The 26,503-nt window shown below is 52.6% G+C and overlaps 2 protein-coding genes across 9 annotated transcripts in view; one reads left to right on the top strand and one right to left on the bottom strand.

The window, feature by feature from the left end:
- The window catches only part of JMJD4 (jumonji domain containing 4), a gene marked incomplete at its 3' end in the record, with an annotated part of 30,411 nt that extends 17,501 nt beyond the window's left edge, over window positions 1-12,910 (bottom strand). For 2 of the 4 annotated variants that reach the window (XM_056552821.1, XM_056552822.1), the window contains 2 exon segments: window positions 9,678-9,894; window positions 12,693-12,825. In XM_056552821.1, the coding sequence (XP_056408796.1) occupies window positions 9,678-9,894; window positions 12,693-12,818 (343 nt within the window). 4 annotated transcript variants of the gene reach the window in all.
- SNAP47 (synaptosome associated protein 47) lies at window positions 12,729-20,797 on the top strand. 5 transcript variants are annotated; one of them, XM_056552827.1, is made up of 4 exons: window positions 12,780-12,845; window positions 17,235-17,278; window positions 17,416-17,930; window positions 20,322-20,797. In XM_056552827.1, exons 3-4 carry the CDS (start codon window positions 17,440-17,442, stop codon window positions 20,779-20,781), a joined length of 951 nt encoding a protein of 316 aa, XP_056408802.1. In that variant the 5' UTR covers window positions 12,780-12,845; window positions 17,235-17,278; window positions 17,416-17,439; the 3' UTR covers window positions 20,782-20,797. The 5 variants fall into 5 exon arrangements, with proteins under 5 accessions (XP_056408800.1, XP_056408802.1, XP_056408804.1 ...); XM_056552828.1 differs by having other exon boundaries at window positions 12,805-12,865; XM_056552825.1 differs by lacking the exon at window positions 17,235-17,278 and having other exon boundaries at window positions 12,729-12,845.
- The last annotated feature ends 5,706 nt before the right edge of the window (window positions 20,798-26,503 follow it).

Below are 26,503 nucleotides of genomic sequence, written 5' to 3'. Positions count from 1 at the left end.
CCTGCAGCGTCTCCTCCAGAACGCACCAAACACCCCCAGCGTCTCCTCCAGAACGCACTGTACACCCCCAGCGTCTCCTCCAGAACGCACCGTACCCCCCCCAGCGTCTCCCCCAGAACGCACCGTACACCCCCAGCGTCTCCTCCAGAATGCACCGTACACCCCCTGAACGCACCATACATCCACAGTGTATCCTCCAGAACGCACCGTACACCCCCAGAACGCACCATGCATCCACAGCATCTCCTCCAGAATGCACCATACACCCACAGCGTCTCCTCCAGAACGCACCGTACACCCCCAGAACGCATCATACACCACCAGAACACACCATACATCCACAGCATCTCCTCCAGAACGCACCGTACACCCACAGAGTCTCCTCCAGAACACACCGTACACCACCAGCGTCTGCTCCAGAATGCACCATACACCCCCAGCGTCTCCTCCAGAACGCACCGTACCCCCAGCGTCTCCTCCAGAACGCACCGTACACCTGCAGCGTCTCCTCCAGAATGCACCAAACACCCCCAGCGTCTCCCCCAGAACGCACCGTACACCCCCAGCGTCTCCTCCAGAACGCACCGTACACCCCCAGCGACTCCTCCAGAACGCACCGTACCCCCCCAGCGTCTCCCCCAGAACACACCGTACACCTGCAGCGTCTCCTCCAGAACGCACCGTACACCCCCTGAACGCACCATACATCCACAGTGTATCCTCCAGAACGCACCGTACACCCCCAGAGACTCCTCCAGAACGCACCGTACATCCCCTGAACGCACCATACATCCACAGTGTATCCTCCAGAACGCACCGTACAACCCCAGAACGCACCATAAACCTCAAGAACACACCGTACACCCCCAGAACGCACCATACACCCCCAGCGTCTCCTCCAGACCGCACCATACACCCCCAGAGATTCCTTCAGAACGCACCGTACATCCCCTGAACGCACCATACATCCACAGTGTAACCTCCAGAACTCACCGTACACCCCCAGAGTCTCCTCCAGAAGGCACCGTACACCCCCAGCGTCTCCTCCAGAACGCACCGTACACCCCCAGCGTCTCCTCCAGAGCGCACCGTACACCCCCAGCGTCTTCCCCAGAACGCACCGTACACCCCCAGCGTCTCCCCCAGAACGCACCGTACACCCCCAGCGTCTCCCCCAGAACGCACCGTACACCCCCAGCGTCTCCTCCAGAATGACCGTACAACCCCAGTGTCTGCTCCAGAACGCACCTTACACCCCCAGCGTCTGCTCCAGAACGCACCGTACACCCGCAGCGTCTCCTCCAGAACGCACCGTACACCCGCAGCATCTCCTCCAGAACGCATCAAACACCCCCAGCGTCTCCCCCAGAACGCACAGTACACTCCCAGCGACTCCTCCAGAACGCATCGTACACCCCCAGAGTCTCCTCAAGAACGCACCGTACCCCCTCAGCGTCTCCCCCAGAATGCATCGTACACCCCCTGAACGCACCATACATCCACAGTGTATCCTCCAGAACGCACCGTACACCCCCAGAACGCATCACGCATCCACAGCATCTCCTCCAGAACGCACCATACACCCAGAGCGTCTCCTCCAGAACGCACCGTACACCCCCAGAACGCACCATACACCCCCAGCGTCTCCTCCAGACCGCACCATACACCCCCAGAGACTCCTCTAGAACGCACCGTACAACCCCAGAGTCTCCTCCAGAACGCACCGTACACCCCCAGCGTCTCCTCCAGAAAGCAACAAACACCCCCTGCGTCTCCCCCAGAAGGCTCCGTACACCCCCAGCGTCTCCTCCAGAACGCACCGTACACCCCCAGCGTCTCCTCCAGAACGCACCGTACACCCCCAGCGTCTCCTCCAGAACGCACCGTACACCCCCAGGGTCTTCCCCAGAACACACCGTACACCCGCAGCGTCTCCTCCAGAATGCACCGTACACCCCCTGAACGCACCATACATCCACAGTGTATCCTCCAGAACGCACCGTACACCCCCAGAACGCACCATGCATCCACAGCATCTCCTCCAGAACGCACCATACACCCACAGCGTCTCCTCCAGAACGCATCGTACACCCCCTGAACGCACCATACATCCACAGTGTATCCTCCAGAACGCACCATAAACCACCAGAACGCACCATACATCCACAGCATCTCCTCCAGAACGCACCGTACACCCACAGCGTCTCCTCCAGAACGCACCGTACACCCACAGCGTCTCCTCCAGAACACACCGTACACCCCCAGCGTCTAATCCAGAACGCACCGTACACTCCCAGCGTCTCCTCCAGAACGCACCGTACACCCCCAGCGTCTCCCCCAGAACGCACCGTACACCCCCAGCGTCTCCCCCAGAACGCACCGTACACCCCCAGCGTCTCCTCCAGAACGCACTGTACACCCACAGCGTCTCCTCCAGAACACACCGTACACCCCCAGCGTCTGCTCCAGAACGCACCTTACACCCCCAGCGTCTGCTCCAGAACGCACCGTACACCCGCAGCGTCTCCTCCAGAACGCACCGTACACCCGCAGCATCTCCTCCAGAACGCATCAAACACCCCCAGCGTCTCCCCCAGAACGCACAGTACACTCCCAGCGTCTCCTCCAGAACGCATTGTACACCCCCTGAACGCACCATACATCCACAGTGTATCCTCCAGAACGCACCATAAACCACCAGAACGCACCATACATCCACAGCATCTCCTCCAGAACGCACCGTACACCCACAGCGTCTCCTCCAGAACGCACCGTACACCCACAGTGTCTTCTCCAGAACACACCGTACACCCCCAGTGTCTAATCCAGAACGCACCGTACACCCCCAGCGTCTCCCCCAGAACGCACGGTACACCCCCAGCGTCTCCCCCAGAACGCACCGTACACCCCCAGTGTCTCCTCCAGAACGCACCATACACCCACAGCGTCTCCTCCAGAACGCATCGTACACCCCCTGAACGCACCATACATCCACAGTGTATCCTCCAGAACGCACCATAAACCACCAGAACGCACCATACATCCACAGCATCTCCTCCAGCACGCACCGTACACCCACAGCGTCTCCTCCAGAACGCACCGTACACCCACAGCGTCTCCTCCAGAACACACCGTACACCCCCAGCGTCTAATCCAGAACGCACCGTACACTCCCAGCGTCTCCTCCAGAACGCACCGTACACCCCAGCGTCTCCCCCAGAACGCACCGTACACCCCCAGCGTCTCCCCCAGAACGCACCGTACACCCCCAGCGTCTCCTCCAGAACGCACCGTACACCCACAGCGTCTCCTCCAGAACGCACCGTACACCCCCAGCGTCTCCTCCAGAACGCACCGTACACCCACAGCGTCTCCTCCAGAACGCACCTTACACCCCCAGCGTCTGCTCCAGAACGCACCGTACACCCGCAGCGTCTCCTCCAGAACGCACCGTACACCCGCAGCATCTCCTCCAGAACGCATCAAACACCCCCAGCGTCTCCCCCAGAACGCACAGTACACTCCCAGCGTCTCCTCAAGAACGCACCGTACCCCCCCAGCGTCTCCCCCAGAATGCACCATACACCCCCTGAACGCACCATACATCCACAGTGTATCCTCCAGAACGCACCGTACACCCCCAGAACGCATCACGCATCCACAGCATCTCCTCCAGAACGCACCATACACCCACAGCGTCTCCTCCAGAACGCACCGTACACCCCCAGAACGCACCATACACCCCCAGCGTCTCTTCCAGACCGCACCATACACCCCCAGAGACTCCTCTAGAACGCACCGTACATCCCCTGAACGTACCATACATCCAGTGTATAACCTCCAGAACGCACCGTACACTCCCAGAACGCACCATACATCCACAGCATCTCCTCCAGAACGCACCGTACACCCACAGCGTCTCCTCCAGAACGCACCGTACACCCCCAGCGTCTCCTCCAGACCGCACCATACACCCCCAGCGTCTGCTCCAGAACGCACCGTACACCCCCAGCGTCTCCCCCAGAACACACCGTACACCCACAGCGTCTCCTCCAGAAGGCACCGTACACCCCTAGCGTCTCCCCCAGAACGCACCATACACCCCTAGCGTCTCCCCCAGAACGCACCGTACACCCCCAGCGTCTCCTCCAGAATGCACCGTACACCCCTAGCGTCTCCCCCAGAACGCACCATACACCCGCAGCGTCTCCTCCAGAACGCACCGTACACCCACAGCGTCTCCTCCAGAACGCACCGTACACCCCCTGAACGCACCATACATCCACAGTGTATCCTCCAGAACGCACCGTACACCCCCAGAACGCACCATGCATCCACAGCATCTCCTCCAGAACGCACCATACACCCACAGCGTCTCCTCCAGAACGCACCGTACACCCCCAGAGTCTCCTCCAGAATGCACCGTACATCCCCTGAACGCACCATACATCCACAGTGTATCCTCCAGAACGCACCATAAACCACCAGAATGCACCATACATCCACAGCATCTCCTCCAGAACGCACCGTACACCCCCAGCGTCTCCCCCAGATGCACCGTACACCCGCAGCGTCTACTCCAGAACGCACCGTACACCCCCTGAACGCACCATACATCCACAGTGTATCCTCCAGAACGCACCATGCATCCACAGCGTCTCCTCCAGAACGCACCGTACACCCCCAGTCTTCTCCAGAATGCACCGTACATCCCCTGAACGCACCATACATCCACAGCATCTCCTCCAGAACGCACCTTACACCCACAGCGACTTCTCCAGAACGCACCGTACATCCCCAGTGTCTCCTCCAGAACGCACCGTACACCCACAGCGTCTCCCCCAGAACGCACCGTACACCCCCAGCGTCTCCCCCAGAACGCAGCGTACACCCCCAGCGTCTCCTCCAGAACGGCTGTACACCCGCAGTGTCTCCTCCAGAACGCACCGTACACCCCCAGCGTCTCCTCCAGAACACACAGTACACCCGCAGCGTCTCCTCCCGAACGCACCAAACACCCCTAGCGTCTCCCCCAGAACGCACCGTACACCCCCAGCGTCTCCTCCAGAATGCACCGTACACCCCTAGCGTCTCCCCCAGAACGCACCATACACCCGCAGCGTCTCCTCCAGAACGCACCGTACACCCACAGCGTCTCCTCCAGAACGCACCGTACACCCCCTGAACGCACCATACATCCACAGTGTATCCTCCAGAACGCACCGTACACCCCCAGAACGCACCATGCATCCACAGCATCTCCTCCAGAACGCACCATACACCCACAGCGTCTCCTCCAGAACGCACCGTACACCCCCAGAGTCTCCTCCAGAATGCACCGTACATCCCCTGAACGCACCATACATCCACAGTGTATCCTCCAGAACGCACCATAAACCACCAGAATGCACCATACATCCACAGCATCTCCTCCAGAACGCACCGTACACCCCCAGCGTCTCCCCCAGATGCACCGTACACCCGCAGCGTCTACTCCAGAACGCACCGTACACCCCCTGAACGCACCATACATCCACAGTGTATCCTCCAGAACGCACCATGCATCCACAGCGTCTCCTCCAGAACGCACCGTACACCCCCAGTCTTCTCCAGAATGCACCGTACATCCCCTGAACGCACCATACATCCACAGCATCTCCTCCAGAACGCACCTTACACCCACAGCGACTTCTCCAGAACGCACCGTACATCCCCAGTGTCTCCTCCAGAACGCACCGTACACCCACAGCGTCTCCCCCAGAACGCACCGTACACCCCCAGCGTCTCCCCCAGAACGCAGCGTACACCCCCAGCGTCTCCTCCAGAACGGCTGTACACCCCCAGCGTCTCCTCCAGAACGCACCGTACACCCCCAGCGTCTGCTTCAGAACGCACTGCACACCCGCAGTGTCTCCTCCAGAACGCACCGTACACCCCCAGCGTCTCCTCCAGAACACACAGTACACCCGCAGCGTCTCCTCCCGAACGCACCAAACACCACCAGCGTCTCCCCCAGAACGCACCGTACACTCCCACCGTCTCCTTCAGAACGCACCGTACCCCCCCAGCGTCTCCTCCAGAACGCACCGTACCCCCCCAGCGTCTCCCCCAGAACACACCGTACACCCGCGTCTCCTCCAGAACGCACCGTACACCCCCTGAACGCATCATACACCCCCAGCGTCTCCTCCAGAACGCACCGTACATCCCCTGAACGCACCATACATCCACAGTGTATCCTCCAGAACGCACCGTACACCCCCAGAACGCACCATACATCCACAGTGTATCCTCCAGAACGCACCGTACACCCCCAGAACGCACCATACATCCACAGCATCTCCTCCAGAACGCACCAAACCCCCGCAGCGTCTCCTCCAGAACGCACCGTACACCCCCAGCGTCTCCTCCAGAACGCACCGTACACCCCCAGCGTCTGCTTCAGAACGCACTGCACACCCGCAGTGTCTCCTCCAGAACGCACCGTACACCCCCAGCGTCTCCTCCAGAACACACAGTACACCCGCAGCGTCTCCTCCCGAACGCACCGTACACCCCCAGCGTCTCCTCCAGAACACACAGTACACCCCCAGCGTCTCCCCCAGAACGCACCGTACACTCCCAGCGTCTCCTTCAGAACGCACCGTACCCCCCCAGCGTCTCCTCCAGAACGCACCGTACCCCCCCAGCGTCTCCCCCAGAACACACCGTACACCCGCGTCTCCTCCAGAACGCACCGTACACCCCCTGAACGCATCATACACCCCCAGCGTCTCCTCCAGAACGCACCGTACATCCCCTGAACGCACCATACATCCACAGTGTATCCTCCAGAACGCACCGTACACCCCCAGAACGCACCATACATCCACAGTGTATCCTCCAGAACGCACCGTACACCCCCAGAACGCACCATACATCCACAGCATCTCCTCCAGAACGCACCAAACCCCCGCAGCGTCTCCTCCAGAACGCACCGTACACCCCCAGCGTCTCCTCCAGAACGCACCGTACACCCCCAGCGTCTCCCCCAGAACGCACCATACACCCCCAGCGTCTCCCCCAGAACGCACCGTACACCCCCTGAACGCACCATACATCCACAGTGTATACTCCAGAACACACCGTACACCCCCAGAACGCACCATGCAACCACAGCATCTCCTCCAGAACACACCATACACCCCCAGCGTCTCCTCCAGAACGCACCGTACACGCACAGCATCTCCTCCAGAACGCACCGTACACCCACAGCATCTCCTCCAGAATGCACCGTACACCCCCAGCGTCTCCTCCAGAACGCACCGTACACCCAGTGTCTCCTCCAGAGCGCACCGTACACCCCCAGCATCTCCTCCAGAACGCACCGTACTCCTCCAGCGTCTCCTCTAGAACGCACTGTACACCCACAGCGTCTCCTCCAGAACGCACCGTACACCCCCAGTGTCTCCTCCAGAACGCACCATACACCCCCAGTGTCTCCTCCAGAACGCACCGTACACCCCCTGAACGCACCATACATCCACAGTGTATACTCCAGAACACACCGTACACCCCCAGAACGCACCATGCATCCACAGCATCTCCTCCAGAACACACCATACACCCCCAGCGTCTCCTCCAGAACGCACCGTACACGCACAGCATCTCCTCCAGAACGCACCGTACACCCACATCATCTCCTCCAGAATGCACCGTACACCCCCAGCGTCTCCTCCAGAACGCACCGTACACCCAGTGTCTCCTCCAGAGCGCACCGTACACCCCCAGCATCTCCTCCAGAACGCACCGTACACCCAGTGTCTCCTCTAGAACGCACTGTACACCCACAGCGTCTCCTCCAGAACGCACCGTACACCCCCAGTGTCTCCTCCAGAACGCACCATACACCCCCAGCGTCTCCTCCAGAACGCACCGTACACCCCCAGCATCTCCTCCAGAACGCGCCGTACACCCCCAGCGTCTCCTCCAGAACGCACCATACACCCCCAGCATCTCCTCCAGAATGCACCGTACACCCGCAGCCTCTCCTCCAGAACGCACCGTACACCCCCAGAATGCACCATACACCCCCAGCGTCTCCTCCAGAATGCACCGTTCACCCCCAGCGTCTCCTCCAGAACGCACCATACACCCCCAGCGTATCCTCCAGAATGCACCGTTCACCCCCAGCGTCTCCTCCAGAACGCACCATACACCTCCAGAGACTCCTTCAGAACGCACCGTACATCCCCTGAACGCACCATACATCCACAGTGTATCCTCCAGAACGCACCGTACACCCCCAGAACGCACCATACATCCACAGCATCTCCTCCAGAACGCACCGTACACCCCCAGCGTCTCCTCCAGATAGCACCGTACACCCCCAGCGTCTCCTCAAGAACGCACCGTACACCCCCAGCGCCTGCTCCAGAATGCACCGTACACCCGCAGCGTCTCCTCCAGAATGCACCAAACACCCGCAGCGTCTCCTCCAGAATGCACCGTACACCCCCAGCGTCTCCTCCAGAATGCACCAAACACCCCCAGCGTCTCCTCCAGAACGCACCGTACACCCCCAGCGTCTCCTCCAGAACGCACCGTACACCCCCAGCGTCTCCCCCAGAACGCACCGTACACCCCCAGCGTCTCCCCCAGAACGCACCGTACACCCCCAGCGTCTCCCCCAGAACGCACCGTACACCCGCAGCGTCTCCTCCAGAACGCACCGTACACCCCCTGAACGCACCATACATCCACAGTGTATCCTCCAGAACGCACCGTACACCCCCAGAACGCACCATACACCCCCAGCGTCTCCTCCAGGCCGCACCATACACCCCCAGCATCTCCCCCAGAACGCACCGTACACCCGCAGCGTCTCCTCCAGAACGCACCGTACACCCCTCGAACGCACCATACATCCACAGCATCTACTCCAGAACGCACTGTACACCCACAGCGTCTCCTCCAGAATGCACCGTACACCCCCTGAACGCACCATACATCCACAGTGTATCCTCCAGAACGCACTGTACAACCCCAGAACGCACCATACACCCCCAGCGTCTCCTCCAGACCGCACCATACACCCGCAGCATCTCCTCCAGAACGCACCGTACACCCAGCGTCTCCTCCAGAACGCACCATACACCCCCACAACGCACCGTACACCCCCAGCGTCTCCTCCAGAACGCACTGTACACCCCCAGCGTCTCCTCCAGAACACACCATACACCCCCAGCGTCTCCTCCAGAACGCACCGTACACGCACAGCATCTCCTCCAGAACGCACCGTACACCCCCAGCATCTCCTCCAGAATGCACCGTACACCCCCAGCGTCTCCTCCAGAACGCACCGTACACTCCCAGAGTCTCCTCCAGAACGCACCGTACACCCCCAGTCTCCTCCAGAACGCACCGTACACCCAGTGTCTCCTCCAGAACGCACCGTACACCCCCAGCGTCTCCTCCAGAACGCACCGTACACCCGCAGCGTCTCCTCCAGAACGCGCCGTACACCCCCAGCATCTCCTCCAGAACGCACCGTACACCCGCAGCATCTCCTCCAGAACGCACCGTACACCCCCAGAGTCTCCTCCAGAATGCACCGTACACCCACCCAGTCTCCTCCAGAACGCACCGTACACCCCCAGCGTCTCCTCCAGAACGCACCGTACACCCCCAGAACGTACCGTACACCCGCAGCAAGTGCCCCCAGTTGGGTTTATTCTCGGAGGTGACCCAGGAATGGCGGCTGCTCCATGAGCGCGAAAACTCAGCGGAGAAGAGACACGGAGCGTTGGCGATCAGGTATTTATGGAAGAATTCATCGTAGCTGAACGTATCTGGGTCTTCTATGCGCGGGATGATCTGCGGTGTCAGCGCCTCCATCAGACGGTCCGGCCAGGCCTGGAGATTATAGGAATTACAGGGGGAGGGGCAAATATTATCATCAGGGGCCCAGTCTATGATAGGGCCCCTCTGTTATATCATCAGGAGCCCAGTCTATTATAGGGCCCCTCTGTTATATCATCAGGGGCCCAGTCTATTATAGGGCCCCTCTGTTATATCATCAGGGGCCCAGTCTATTATAGGGCCCCTCTGTTATATTATCAGGGGCCCAGTCTATTATAGGGCCCCTCTGTTATATCATCAGGGGCCCAGTCTATTATAGGGCCCCTCTGTTATATTATCAGGGGCCCAGTCTATTATAGGGCCCCTCTATTATATCATCAGGGGCCCAGTCTATTATAGGGCCCCTCTGTTATATCATCATGGGCCCAGTCTATTATAAGGCCCCTCTGTTATATCATCAGGGGCCCAGTCTATTATAGGGCCCCTCTGTTATATTATCAGGGGCCCAGTCTATTATAAGGCCCCTCTGTTATATCATCAGGGGCCCAGTCTATTATAAGGCCCCTCTGTTATATCATCAGGGGCCCAGTCTATTATAAGGCCCCTCTGTTATATCATCAGGGGCCCAGTCTATTATAGGGCCCCTCTGTTATATTATCAGGGGCCCAGTCTATTATAAGGCCCCTCTGTTATATTATCAGGGGCCCAGTCTATTATAGGGCCCCTCTGTTATATCATCATGGGCCCAGTCTATTATAAGGCCCCTCTGTTATATCATCAGGGGCCCAGTCTATTATAGGGCCCCTCTGTTATATCATCAGGGGCCCAGTCTATTATAGGGCCCCTCTGTTATATCATCAGGGGCCCAGTCTATTATAGGGCCCCTCTGTTATATCATCAGGGGCCCAGTCTATTATAAGGCCCCTCTGTTATATCATCAGGGGCCCAGTCTATTATAGGGCCCCTCTGTTATATCATCAGGGGCCCAGTCTATTATAGGGCCCCTCTGTTATATCATCAGGGGCCCAGTCTATTATAGGGCCCCTCTGTTATATCATCAGGGGCCCAGTCTATTATAGGGCCCCTCTGTTATATCATCAGGGGCCCAGTCTATTATAGGGCCCCTCTGTTATATCATCAGGGGCCCAGTCTATTATAGGGCCCCTCTGTTATATCATCAGGGGCCCAGTCTATTATAGGGCCCCTCTGTTATATCATCAGGGGCCCAGTCTATTATAGGGCCCCTCTGTTATATCATCAGGGGCCCAGTCTATTATAGGGCCCCTATGTTATATCATCAGGGGCCCAGTCTATTATAGGGCCCCTCTGTTATATTATCAGGGGCCCAGTCTATTATAGGGCCCCTCTGTTATATCATCAGGGGCCCAGTCTATTATGGGGCCCCTCTGTTATATCATCAGGAGCCCAGTCTATTATAGGGCCCCTCTGTTATATCATCAGGGGCCCAGTCTATTATAGGGCCCCTCTGTTATATCATCAGGGGCCCAGTCTATTATAGGGCCCCTCTGTTATATCATCAGGGGCCCAGTCTATTATAGGGCCCCTCTGTTATATCATCAGGGGCCCAGTCTATTATAGGGCCCCTGTTATATCATCAGGGGCCCAGTCTATTATAGGGCCCCTCTGTTATATCATCAGGGGCCCAGTCTATTATAGGGCCCCTCTGTGATATCATCAGGGGCCCAGTCTATTATAGGGCCCCTCTGTTATATCATCAGGGGCCCAGTCTATTATAGGGCCCCTCTGTTATATCATCAGGGGCCCAGTCTATTATAGGGCCCCTCTGTTATATCATCAGGGGCCCAGTCTATTATAGGGCCCCTCTGTTATATCATCAGGGGCCCAGTCTATTATAGGGCCCCTCTGTTATATCATCAGGGGCCCAGTCTATTATAGGGCCCCTCTGTTATATTATCAGGGGCCCAGTCTATGTAAGGGCCCCTCTGTAGTATTCCTGTTATCAGGGGCCCCACTCCTCTGTTATATCATCAGGGGCCCAGTCTATTATAGGGCCCCTCTGTTATATCATCAGGGGCCCAGTCTATTATAGGGCCCCTCTGTTATATCATCAGGGGCCCAGTCTATTGTAGGGCCCCTCTGTTATATCATCAGGGGCCCAGTCTATTATAGGGCCCCTCTGTTATAACATCAGGGGCCCAGTCTATTATAGGGCCCCTCTGTTATATCATCAGGGGCCCAGTCTATTATAGGGCCCCTCTGTTATATTATCAGGGGCCCAGTCTATGTAAGGGCCCCTCTGTAGTATTCCTGTTATCAGGGGCCCAGTCTATTATAGGGCCCCTCTGTTATATCATCAGGAGCCCAGTCTATTATAGGGCCCCTCTGTTATATCATCAGGGGCCCAGTCTATTATAGGGCCCCTCTGTTATATCATCAGGGGCCCAGTCTATTATAGGGCCCCTCTGTTATATCATCAGGGGCCCAGTTTATTATAGGGCCCCTCTGTTATATCATCAGGGGCCCAGTTTATTATAGGGCCCCTCTGTTATATCATCAGGGGCCCAGTCTATTATAGGGCCCCTCTGTTATATCATCAGGGGCCCAGTCTATTATAGGGCCCCTCTGTTATATTATCAGGGGCCCAGTCTATTATAGGGCCCCTCTGTTATATCATCAGGGGCCCAGTCTATTATAGGGCCCCTCTGTTATATTATCAGGGGCCCAGTCTATGTAAGGGCCCCTCTGTAGTATTCCTGTTATCAGGGGCCCCACTCTGTTATATTATCAGGGGCCCAGTCTATGTAAGGGCCCCTCTGTAGTATTCCTGTTATCAGGGCCCCTGCGCGTACATTCTGGGGCCCTCCAGTTACCCGGCTGCTGTTTCCTCTCAGTTCCGGCCGGGCTCCAGTTCCCCGACGGTCACATTTTGCGGCTGCACAGCCCGTCTGATCACGTGGTGCGGTTGATGACGTTGGAAGCGGTGTCACCAGGATCATCGTCCGTGCAGTTCCCGGTACCGTGCGGTGTGTACCGGGGTTGTGAGGTAGCGGGCGGGCGGGCTGGGACTTGTGGTTCTGCCGTGTGACTGTGTCTATATGTTGAGGCCATCACTGGTCACATGACGTCACGCCGCAGCAGGTTCATCTGGTTGGTTGCTATGGGTAACAGCTAAGCTTATTGCTTACATGGAATCTGCTTTTTTGACACTCCTTTTTCCCCCCCCTGCTAACCCGAAGAACCAATCAGATCAGTCCTGTTATTTCCTGACCTGCTCTGGAGAATCTGATTGGTTGCCAGACTGACTCGTCCCTTTGTGTAGCCCAACAACGATTCGGGTTACTTCAGTTATTTTCTGACATTAGAAAATGAAAGCTGCAATCTTATTGGTTGTTATGTACAGTCACCGCCCCTTCCTACCTACATCATCTACAAGGGAGACAGGGAGGCAGCACTATCTGTATATAAATCTACAGGAGAGACAGGGAGGCAGCACTATCTGTATATAAATCTACAGGAGAGACAGGGAGGCAGTACTATCTGTATATAAATCTACAGGAGAGACAGGGAGGCAGTACTATCTGTATATAAATCTACAGGAGAGACAGGGAGGCAGCACTATCTGTATATAAATCTACAGGAGAGACAGGGAGGCAGCACTATCTGTATATAAATCTACAGGAGAGACAGGGAGGCAGTACTATCTGTATATAAATCTACAGGAGAGACAGGGAGGCAGTACTATCTGTATATACATCATCTACAGGGGAGACAGGGAGGCAGCACTATCTATATATAAATCTACAGGAGAGACAGGGAGGCAGCACTATCTGTATATAAATCTACAGGAGAGACAGGGAGGCAGTACTATCTGTATATAAATCTACAGGAGAGACAGGGAGGCAGTGCTATCTGTATATAAATCTACAGGAGAGACAGGGAGGCAGCACTATCTGTATATAAATCTACAGGAGAGACAGGGAGGCAGCACTATCTATATATAAATCTACAGGAGAGACAGGGAGGCAGCACTATCTGTATATAAATCTACAGGAGAGACAGGGAGGCAGCACTATCTGTATATACATCATCTACAGGAGAGACAGGGAGGCAGTTATATCTGTATATAAATCTACAGGAGAGACAGGGATGCAGTACTATCTGTATATACATCATCTACAGGGGAGACAGGGAGGCAGTACTATCTGTATATACATCATCTACAGCAGAGACAGGGAGGCAGTAGTATCTGTATATACATCATCTACAGGAGAGACAGGGAGGCAGCACTATCTGTATATAAATCTACAGGAGAGACAGGGAGGCAGCACTATCTGTATATAAATCTACAGGAGAGACAGGGAGGCAGCACTATCTATATATAAATCTACAGGAGAGACAGGGAGGCAGCACTATCTGTATATAAATCTACAGGAGAGACAGGGAGGCAGCACTATCTGTATATAAATCTACAGGAGAGACAGGGAGGCAGCACTATCTGTATATAAATCTACAGGAGAGACAGGGAGGCAGTTATATCTGTATATAAATCTACAGGAGAGACAGGGAGGCAGTACTATCTGTATATACATCATCTACAGGGGAGACAGGGAGGCAGCACTATCTATATATAAATCTACAGGAGAGACGGAGGCAGCACTATCTATATATAAATCTACAGGAGAGACAGGGAGGCAGCACTATCTGTATATAAATCTACAGGAGAGACAGGGAGGCAGCACTATCTATATATAAATCTACAGGAAAGACAGGGAGGCAGCACTATCTATATATAAATCTACAGGAGAGACAGGGAGGCAGCACTATCTGTATATAAATCTACAGGAGAGACAGGGAGGCAGCACTATCTGTATATAAATCTACAGGAGAGACAGGGAGGCAGCACTATCTGTATATAAATCTACAGGAGAGACAGGGAGACAGTATTATCTGTATATACATCATCTACAGGAGAAACAGGGAGGCAGTACTATTTGTATATAAATCACCTATAGGAGAGACAGGGAGGCAGGACTATCTGTATATAAATCTACAGGAGAGACAGGGAGGCAGTATTATCTGTATATACATCATCTACAGGAGAGACAGGGAGGCAGTACTATCTGTATATATACATCATCTACAAGGGAGACAGAGAGGCAGTACTATCTGTATATACATCTTCAGGAGAGAGACAGTGATATAGTATTATCTGTATATAAATCATCTACAGAGGAGACAGGGAGGCAGTACTATCTGTATAGACATAATCTACAGAAGAAACAGGGAGATAGTACTATCTGTATATAAATCATCTACAGGAGAGACAGGGAGGCAGTACTATCTGTATATACATCATCTACAGAAGAAACAGGGAGACAGTACTATCTGTATATAAATCATCTACAGGAGAGACAGGGAGGCAGTACTATCTGTATATACATCATCTACAAGGGAGACAGGGAGGCAGTAATATATGTATATACATCTTCAGGAGAGAGACAGTGAGACAGTATTATCTGTATATAAATCATCTACAGGAGAGACAGGGAGGCAGTACTATCTGTATATACATCAGCTACAGGAGAGACAGGGAGGCAGTACTATCTGTATATATTATCTACGGGAGAGACAGGGAGACAGTACTATCTGTATATAAATCATCTACAGGAGAGACAGGGAGGGAGTATTATCTGTATATATATCATCTACAGGAGAGACAGGGATGCAGTACTATTTGTATATAAATCATCTACAGGAGAGACAGGGAGGCAGTACTATCTGTATATAAATCATCTACAGGAGAAACAGGGAGGCAGTATTATCTGTATATACATAATCTACAGGAGAGACAGGGAGACAGTATTATCTGTATATAAATCATCTACAAGAGAGACAGGGAGGCAGTACTATCTGTATATAAATAATCTACAGGAGAGGCAGGGAGGCAGTATTATCTGTACATTTCATCTACAGGAGAGACAGGGAGGCAGTACTATCTGTATATACATTTATCTACAGGAGAGACAGGGAGGCAGTACTATCTGAATATAAATCATCTACAGGAGAAACAGGGAGGCAGTATTATCTGTATATACATCATCTACAGGGGAGACAGGGAGACAGTATTATCTGTACGTTTCATCTACAGGAGAGGCAGGGAGGCAGTATTATCTGTACGTTTCATCTACAGGAGAGACAGGGAGGCAGTACTATCTGTATATACATCATCTACAGGGGAGTCAGGGAGGCAGTACTATCTGTATATATATCATCTACAGGGGAGACAGGGAGGCAGTACGATCTGTATATAAATCTAAAGGGGAGACAGGGAGGCAGTACTATCTGTACATTTAATCTACAGGGGAGACAGGGAGGCAGTACTATCTGTATATACATCATCTACAGGGGAGACAGGGAGGCAGTACTATCTGTATATACATCATCCACAGGGGAGACGGAGGCAGCACTATCTGTATATAAATCTACAGGAGAGACAGGGAGGCAGCACTATCTGTATATACATCATCTACAGGAGAGACAGGGAGGCAGTACTATCTGTATATTTCATCTACAGGAGAGACAGGGAGGCAGTACTATCTGTATATACATCATCTACAGCAGAGACAGGGAGGCAGTACTATCTGTATATTTCATCTACAGGAGAGACAGGGAGGCAGTACTATCTGTATATACATCATCTACAGCAGAGACAGGGAGGCAGTACTATCTGTATATTTCATCTACAGGAGAGACAGGGAGGCAGTACTATCTGTACATACATCATCTACAGGAGAGACAGGGAGGCAGTACTATCTATATACATCATCTACAGGGGAGACAGGGAGGCAGTATTATCTGTACATTTCATCTACAGGAGAGACAGGGAGGCAGTACTATCTGTATATACATCATCTACAGGGGAGACAGGGAGGCAGTACTATCTGTATATAAATCTACAGGAGAGACAGGGAGGCAGCACTATCTGTATATACATCATCTACAGGAGAGACAGGGAGGCAGTACTATCTGTATATACATCATCTACAGGGGAGACAGGGAGGCAGTACTATCTGTATATAAATCTACAGGAGAGACAGGGAGGCAGCACTATCTGTAAATACATCATCTACAGGAGAGACAGGGAGGCAGTACTATCTGTATATACATCATCTACAGGGGAGACAGGGAGGCAGTACTATCTGTATATAAATCTATAGGAGAGACAGGGAGGCAGCACTATCTGTATATACATCATCTACAGGAGAGACAGGGAGGCAGTATTATCTGTATATACATCATCTACAGGGGAGACAGGGAGGCAGTACTATCTGTTTTTTGTATCAGCTCAGTTAACCCTTTGTTTCTAGTCTCCTTACATCCTCCCTTATCTGTCGTCTTTCCCTCCTGCTCAGTCCTGGGGCCCCGGATATGAGGGGAGCGGCCGCCATATTCTCCGGTAAGTGTCTGAGGTTGATTGCTTTTCTGGACTCCGCCCCCACCTCGGCTGTGTTCTCTCTTCATGCTTTACACTGCAGCTTTGCTTGTTTATTGTCAGTACATGGAGGTTATAATGATTGTTCTTTATTCCTCTAGATTAACCATTTCCTTCCTGCTCTGATGAGTAAAGATCCGGCAGTGCAGACCTGGAGCGGCTCCTACTACCTGGAGAGCGAGAAGCGATGGCTTCCGGGGCGACTCTCACTCACCGCCACTCACCTTCGCTTCCAGGCGGACGGCGCAGACGACTTCTTGGTGCGCTTCCTCCTCTCATCCATCAATGAACTGAAGAAGGAGTCGTCCAGCTACATCTTCAGCTCCATCACGGTACTGGTTGGGGGCGGAGCCAAGCACTGGTTCAGCTCGCTGATCCCCAGCCGGAACATCGTCTTCACTGTGCTGGAGCATTTCTGGAGGCAGCGGCTGCTGTCACCGCGGGGGGAGGAGCCAACATCTGAGACCTCTAAAGGGAAGGAGCTGATCGGCATCGTGTCCAGGTCCCAGAGACGCCTGGAAGACACCACCCGGGTCCTCCACCACCAGGGGGAGCAGTTCAACAACATTATGGGCGGCCTAAACAAGATAGACGGGGACCTGACCACTGCCGACAGGTAACTCAGGGTGTATCTAACTCCATGAATGTATCCGAGCCATACACCCACCCTGCTCATCCTGAAGCCTCCTGGTTCCTGAATAGAATAGCCCTATTATAATGGCGTCTCATCCTGCTCATCACTGCAGGAGCCCCGGAGAGCTGGGTGTGTATTGGTGGCCATATTGATTGTACAATGAAAACCTGGAAAATTGGTGGATTGTGGGGCTGGTACTCCGCATGGTGAAGGACGGGGAGCTCCAATATATTCCTCAAAACTGATTTATTAGACAGATACACCTGACGAAGGGTCCGGTACAGACCAGAAACGCGTTGCCCGTGTATCTGTCTAATAAATCAGTTTTAAGGAATATATTGGAGTTCCTAGTCCTTCACCATGCAGAGTACCAGCGCGTGGCTGCTACCGGAGGACCGTAATTGCTACCGGAGGACCATGGCTGCTACCGGAGGACCGTGGCTGCTACCGGAGGACCATGGCTGCTACCGGAGGACCGTGATTGCTACCGGAGGACCGTGGCTGCTACCGGAGGACCGTGTCTGCTACCGGAGGACCGTAATTGCTACCGGAGGACCATGGCTGCTACCGGAGGACCGTGGCTGCTACCGGAGGACCGTAATTGCTACCGGAGGACCATGGCTGCTACCGGAGGACCGTGGCTGCTACCGGAGGACCGTGGCTGCTACCGGAGGACCGTAATTGCTACCGGAGGACCATGGCTGCTACCGGAGGACCGTAATTGCTACCGGAGGACCGTGGCTGCTACCGAAGGACCGTGGCTGCTACCGGAGGACCGTGGCTGCTACCGGAGGACCGTAATTGCTACCGGAGGACCGTGGCTGCTACCGGAGGACCGTGGCTGCTACCGGAGGACCGTGACTGCTACCGGAGGACCGTGACTGCTACCGGAGGACCGTGGATGCTACCGGAGGACCGTGGCTGCTACTAGAGGACCGTGGCTGCTACTAGAGGACCGTGGCTGCTACCGGAGGACCGTGACTGCTACCGGAGGACCGTGGCTGCTACCGGAGGACCGTGGCTGCTACCGGAGGACCGTGGCTGCTACCGGAGGACCGTGGCTGCTACCGGAGGACCGTAATTGCTACCGGAGGACCGTGGCTGCTACCGGAGGACCGTGACTGCTACCGGAGGACCGTGACTGCTACCGGAGGACCGTGACTGCTACCGGAGGACCGTGGATGCTACCGGAGGACCGTGGCTGCTACTAGAGGACCGTGGCTGCTACCGGAGGACCGTGACTGCTACCGGAGGACCGTGATTGTTACCGGAGGACCGTGATTGTTACCGGAGGACCGTGACTGCTACCGGAGGACCGTGATTGTTACCGGAGGACCGTGATTGTTGCCGGAGGACCGTGACTGCTACCGGAGGACCGTGATTGTTACCGGAGGACCGTGGCTGCTACCGGAGGACCGTGACTGCTACCGGAGGACCGTGACTGCTACCGGAGGACCGTGACTGCTACCGGAGGACCGTGATTGTTACCGGAGGACCGTGATTGTTACCGGAGGACCGTGACTGCTACCGGAGGACCGTGATTGTTACTGGAGGATCGTGATTGTTACCGGAGGACCGTGACTGCTACCGGAGGACCGTGACTGCTACCGGAGGACCGTGATTGTTACCGGAGGACCGTGATTGTTACCGGAGGACCGTGACTGCTACCGGAGGACCGTGATTGTTACCGGAGGACCGTGACTGCTACCGGAGGACCGTGATTGTTACCGGAGGACCGTGACTGCTACCGGAGGACCGTGATTGTTACCGGAGGACCGTGGCTGCTACCGGAGGACCGTGACTGCTACCGGAGGACCGTGACTGCTACCGGAGGACCGTGACTGCTACCGGAGGACCGTGACTGCTACCGGAGGACCGTGATTGTTACCGGAGGACCGTGATTGTTACCGGAGGACCGTGACTGCGGGTCTGGATAATTACATTAGGGGTTGTGCTCTGAGCCCTATTTTGGGAGTGTATTTCTATCCAACACCTATATCCATCTTAAAACGGCCTTCACTACGGCGCAAATTCCCCTTTTTCTCTTGTTTTTTCTTATGTGATATTGTTTGAACATACAGCTCGCCCCCAGGTGGTCACCCAGCTCTCTGACAATACTGATAGGCAGCAGATGAGGTATCGGGGGGAGCTCCGCCCCCCTGCTCTTCTGATGTGTCAGTCCTCCAGCGTTCCGTTCACCAATCAGGAGGCTCAGGATGAAGACCCCCTGTCTCCCCTGCAGCACTGGAAGGGTTAATGTAATTGGGATTCAGACCATTCAGGAGTCTGGTAGAGCTGGGTAATGCCCATACAGGAGCGGTAAGGTGTTGTTGGTTACAGGTGAGATGATGGTGGTTGTTGTTCTCCGCACAGGATGCTGTCGGTTCTGGAGTCTCCGTCCTGGTGGCCGTTCAGTGGGAGGAGGACGAGGTGTAAAGAAGGGAAAGTCTCCGCCCAGAACCGCGGGAAGGACGGGGTCATCACCGCCATCCCCATCGTCTTCTCCCGTCACCCCGATCCCAGCCTCAGGCCCGGTCACCTGACCCTCCTGCTGTCCGCCCTGGAGATCAGCGGCCCCGAGCTGCAGCCGCTGCACCGGTACGAGCGTCAGGACGTGGACGACATCAGGGTGGTGAGCGTGCACGAGCTGAGCGTCCGGCAGAGATTCATCGGGAGACCAGACGTCACCTACAGGGTCATCTCCGCCAGACTCCCCGAAGTACTCCCCCTGCTGGAGATGCAGTACAAGGCCAAGGTGCAGCTCATGGAGGAGGCCGCCATGTCCAAGTGCCGCTCCTCTCCGAACAGTCCGGGGTGGCAAACGGGTAAATGAATGCATCAGCCACTGCTTCATGTCATACACTGTTCACCTCCAGTGCTGCACTCACTATTCTGCTGTTACATCATGTCTTATCCTCCAGAGCTGCACTCACTATTCTGCTGTTACATCATGTCTTATCCTCCAGAGCTGCACTCACTATTCTGCTGATACATCATGTCTTATGCTCCTGAGCTGCACTCAATATTCTGCCCTTACATCATATCTTATCCTCCAGAGCTGCACTCACTATTCTGCTGTTACATCATGTCTAATCCTCCAGTGCTGCACTCACTATTCTGCTGTTACATCATGTCTTATGCTCCTGAGCTGCACTCAATATTCTGCCCTTACATCATATCTTATCCTCCAGAGCTGCACTCAATATTCTGCTGTTACATCATGTCTTATGCTCCTGAGCTGCACTCAATATTCTGCCCTTACATCATATCTTATCCTCCAGAGCTGCACTCACTATTCTGCTGTTACATCATATCTTATCCTCCAGAGCTGCACTCACTATTCTGTTGTTACATCATGTCTTATCCTTCAGAGCTGCACTCACTATTCTGCTGTTACATCATATCTTCTCTTTCAGAGCTGCACTCACTATTCTGCTGTTACATCATGTCTTATACTCCAGAGCTGCACTCCCTATTCTGCTGTTACATCATGTCTTCTCCTTCAGAGCTGCACTCACTATTCTGCTGTTACATCATGTCTTATCCTCCAGAGCTGCACTCACTATTCTGCTGTTACATCATGTCTTATCCTCCAGAGCTGCACTCACTATTCTGCTGTTACATCATGTCTTATCCTTCAGAGCTGCACTCACTATTCTGCTCTTACATCATGTCTTATCCTCTAGAGCTGCACTCACTATTCTGCTGTTACACCATATGTTATCCTACAGAGCTGCACTCACTATTCTCCTGTTACATCATGTTTTATCCTCCAGAGCTGCACTCACTATTCTGCTGTTACATCATGTCTTATCCCCCAGAGCTGCACTCACTATTCTGCTGTTACATCCAGTGTTATCCTCCAGAGCTGCACTCACTATTCTGCTCTTACATCTTGTCTTATCCTCCAGGGCTGCGCTCACTATTCTGCTCTTACATCATGTGCTATCCTCCAGAGCTGCACTCACTATTCTGCTGTTACATCATGTCTTATCCTCCAGAGCTGCACTCACTATTCTGCTGTTACATCATGTCTTATCCTCCAGAGCTGCACTCACTTTTCTGCTGTTACATCATGTCTTATCCTCCAGAGTAACACTCACTATTCTGCTGTTACATCATGTCTTATCCTCCAGAGCTGCACTCACTATTCTGCTGTTACGTCATGTCTTATCCTCCAGAGCTGCACTCACTATTCTGCTTTTACATCATACCTTATCCTCCAGTGCTGCACTCACTATTCTGCTCTTACATCATGTCTTATCCTCCAGAGCTGCACTCACTATTCTGCTGTTACATCATGTCTTATCCTCCAGAGCTGCACTCACTATTCTGCTGTTATATCATGTCTTATCCTCCAGAGCTGCACTCACTATTCTCCTGTTACAACATGTCTTATCCTCCAGAGCTGCACTCACTATTCTGCTGTTACATCATGTCTTATCCTCCAGAGCTGCACTCACTATTCTGCTGTTATATCATGTCTTATCCTCCAGAGCTGCACTCACTATTCTCCTGTTACAACATGTCTTATCCTCCAGAGCTGCACTCACTATTCTGCTGTTACATCATGTCTTATCCTCCAGAACTGCACTCACTATTCTGCTGTTACATCATCTTATCCACCAGAGCTGCACTCACTATTCTACTGTTACATCATGTCTTCTCCTTCAGAGCTCCACTCACTATTCTGCTGTTACATCATGTCTTCTCCTTCAGAGCTGCACTCACTATTCTGCTGTTACATCATGTCTTATCCTCCAGAGCTGCACTCACTATTCTGCTTTTACATCACGTCTTATCCTCCAGAGCTGCACTCACTATTCTGCTGTTACATCACGTCTTATCCTCCAGAGCTGCACTCACTATTCTGCTGTTACATCATGTCTTATTCTTCAGAGCTGCACTCACTATTCTGCTGTTACATCACGTCTTATCCTCCAGAGCTGCACTCACTATTCTGCTGTTACATCATGTCTTATCCTCCAGAGCTGCACTCACTATTCTGCTGTTACATCATGTCTTATCCTCCAGAGCTGCACTCACTATTCTGCTGTTACATCATGTCTTATCCTCCAGAGCTGCACTCACTATTCTGCTGTTACATCATGTCTTATCCTCCAGAGCTGCACTCACTATTCTGCTGTTACATCATGTCTTATGCTCCTGAGCTGCACTCAATATTCTGCCCTAACATCATATCTTATCCTCCAGAGCTGCACTCACTATTCTGCTGTTACATCATGTCTTATGCTCCTGAGCTGCACTCAATATTCTGCCCTAACATCATATCTTATCCTCCAGAGCTGCACTCACTATTCTGCTGTTACGTCATGTCTTATCCTCCAGAGCTGCACTCACTATTCTGCTTTTACATCATACCTTATCCTCCAGTGCTGCACTCACTATTCTGCTCTTACATCATGTCTTATCCTCCAGAGCTGCACTCACTATTCTGCTGTTACATCATGTCTTATCCTCCAGAGCTGCACTCACTATTCTGCTGTTATATCATGTCTTATCCTCCAGAGCTGCACTCACTATTCTCCTGTTACAACATGTCTTATCCTCCAGAGCTGCACTCACTATTCTGCTGTTACATCATGTCTTATCCTCCAGAGCTGCACTCACTATTCTGCTGTTATATCATGTCTTATCCTCCAGAGCTGCACTCACTATTCTCCTGTTACAACATGTCTTATCCTCCAGAGCTGCACTCACTATTCTGCTGTTACATCATGTCTTATCCTCCAGAACTGCACTCACTATTCTGCTGTTACATCATCTTATCCACCAGAGCTGCACTCACTATTCTACTGTTACATCATGTCTTCTCCTTCAGAGCTCCACTCACTATTCTGCTGTTACATCATGTCTTCTCCTTCAGAGCTGCACTCACTATTCTGCTGTTACATCATGTCTTATCCTCCAGAGCTGCACTCACTATTCTGCTTTTACATCACGTCTTATCCTCCAGAGCTGCACTCACTATTCTGCTGTTACATCACATCTTATCCTCCAGAGCTGCACTCACTATTCTGCTGTTACATCATGTCTTATTCTTCAGAGCTGCACTCACTATTCTGCTGTTACATCACGTCTTATCCTCCAGAGCTGCACTCACTATTCTGCTGTTACATCATGTCTTATCCTCCAGAGCTGCACTCACTATTCTGCTGTTACATCATGTCTTATCCTCCAGAGCTGCACTCACTATTCTGCTGTTACATCATGTCTTATCCTCCAGAGCTGCACTCACTATTCTGCTGTTACATCATGTCTTATCCTCCAGAGCTGCACTCACTATTCTGCTGTTACATCATGTCTTATCCTCCAGAGCTGCACTCACTATTCTGCTGTTACATCATGTCTTATCCTCCAGAGCTGCACTCACTATTCTGCTGTTACATCATGTCTTATGCTCCTGAGCTGCACTCAATATTCTGCCCTAACATCATATCTTATCCTCCAGAGCTGCACTCACTATTCTGCTGTTACATCATGTCTTATCCTCCAGAGCTGCACTCACTATTCTGTTGTTACATCATGTCTTATCCTTCAGAGCTGCACTCACTATTCTGCTGTTACATCATGTCTTCTCTTTCAGAGCTGCACTCACTATTCTGCTGTTACACCATGTCTTATACTCCAGAGCTGCACTCCCTATTCTGCTGTTACATCATGTCTTCTCCTTCAGAGCTGCACTCACTATTCTGCTGTTACATCATGTCTTCTCTTTCAGAGCTGCACTCACTATTCTGCTGTTACACCATGTCTTATACTCCAGAGCTGCACTCCCTATTCTGCTGTTACATCATGTCTTCTCCTTCAGAGCTGCACTCACTATTCTGCTGTTACATCATGTCTTATCCTCCAGAACTGCACTCACTATTCTGCTGTTAAATCATGTCTTCTCCTCCAGAGCTGCACTCACTATTCTGCTGTTACGTAATGTGTTATCCTTCAGAGTTGCACTCACTATTCTGATGTTACATCCAGTGTTATCCTCCAGAGCTGCACTCACTATTCTGCTGTTACATCATGTTTTATCCTCCAGGGCTGCACTCACTATTCTGCTCTTACATCATGTCTTATCCTCCAGAGCTGCACTCCCTATTCTGCTCTTACATCATGTCTTATCCTTCAGTGCTGCACTCACTATTCTGCTGTTACATCATGTCTTATCCTTCAGAGCTGCACTCACTATTCTGCTGTTACATCATGTGTTATCCTTCAGAGCTGCACTCACTATTCTGCTCTTACATCATGTCTTATCCTCTAGAGCTGCACTCACTATTCTGCTGTTACACCATATCTTATCCTCCAGAGCTGCACTCACTATTCTGCTGTTACATCATGTTTTATCCTCCAGAGCTGCACTCACTATTCTGCTGTTACATCATGTCTTATCCTCCAGAGCTGCACTCACTATTCTGCTCTTACATCATGTGCTATCCTCCAGAGCTGCACTCACTATTCTGCTGTTACATCATGTCTTATCCTCCAGAGTAACACTCATTATTCTGCTGTTACATCATGTCTTATCCTCCAGAGCTGCACTCACTATTCTGCTGTTACATCATGTCTTATCCTCCAGAGTAACACTCACTATTCTGCTGTTACATCATGTCTTATCCTCCAGAGCTGCACTCACTATTCTGCTGTTACATCATGTCTTATCCTCCAGAGCTGCACTCACTATTCTGCTGTTACATCATGTCTTATCCTCCAGAGTAACACTCACTATTCTGCTGTTACATCATGTCTTATCCTTCAGAGCTGCACTCACTATTCTGCTTTTACATCATGTCTTACCCTCCAGAGCTGCACTCACTATTCTGCTGTTACATCATGTCTTATCCTCCAGAGCTGCACTCACTATTCTACTGTTACATCATGTCTTATCCTCCAGAGTTGCACTCACTATTCTGCTGTTACATCATGTCTTATCCTCCAGAGCTGCACTCACTATTCTACTGTTACATCATGTCTTATCCTCCAGAGTTGCACTCACTATTCTGCTGTTACATCATGTCTTATCCTCCAGTGCTGCACTCACTATTCTGCTCTTACATCATGTCTTATCCTCCAGAGCTGCACTCACTATTCTGCTGTTACATCATGTCTTATCCTCCAGAGCTGCACTCACTATTCTGCTGTTATATCATGCCTTATCCTCCAGAGCTGCACTCACTATTCTCCTGTTACAACATGTCTTATCCTCCAGAGCTGCACTCACTATTCTGCTGTTACATAATGTCTTATCCTCCAGAGCTGCACTCACTATTCTGCTGTTATATCATGTCTTATCCTCCAGAGCTGCACTCACTATTCTCCTGTTACAACATGTCTTCTCCTTCAGAGCTGCACTCACTATTTTGCTGTTACATCATGTCTTATCCTCCAGAGCTGCACTCACTATTCTGCTGTTACATAATGTCTTATCCTCCAGAACTGCACTCACTATTCTGCTGTTATATCATGTCGTATCCTCCAGAGCTGCACTCACTATTCTCCTGTTACAACATGTCTTCTCCTTCAGAGCTGCACTCACT

This window comes from Hyla sarda, unplaced genomic scaffold (assembly GCF_029499605.1).
Source record: "Hyla sarda isolate aHylSar1 unplaced genomic scaffold, aHylSar1.hap1 scaffold_1978, whole genome shotgun sequence".
NCBI lineage: Eukaryota > Metazoa > Chordata > Amphibia > Anura > Hylidae > Hyla > Hyla sarda.
Note: the sequence above shows the minus strand (reverse complement) of the source record. Positions and strands in the feature narration are given on the sequence as shown.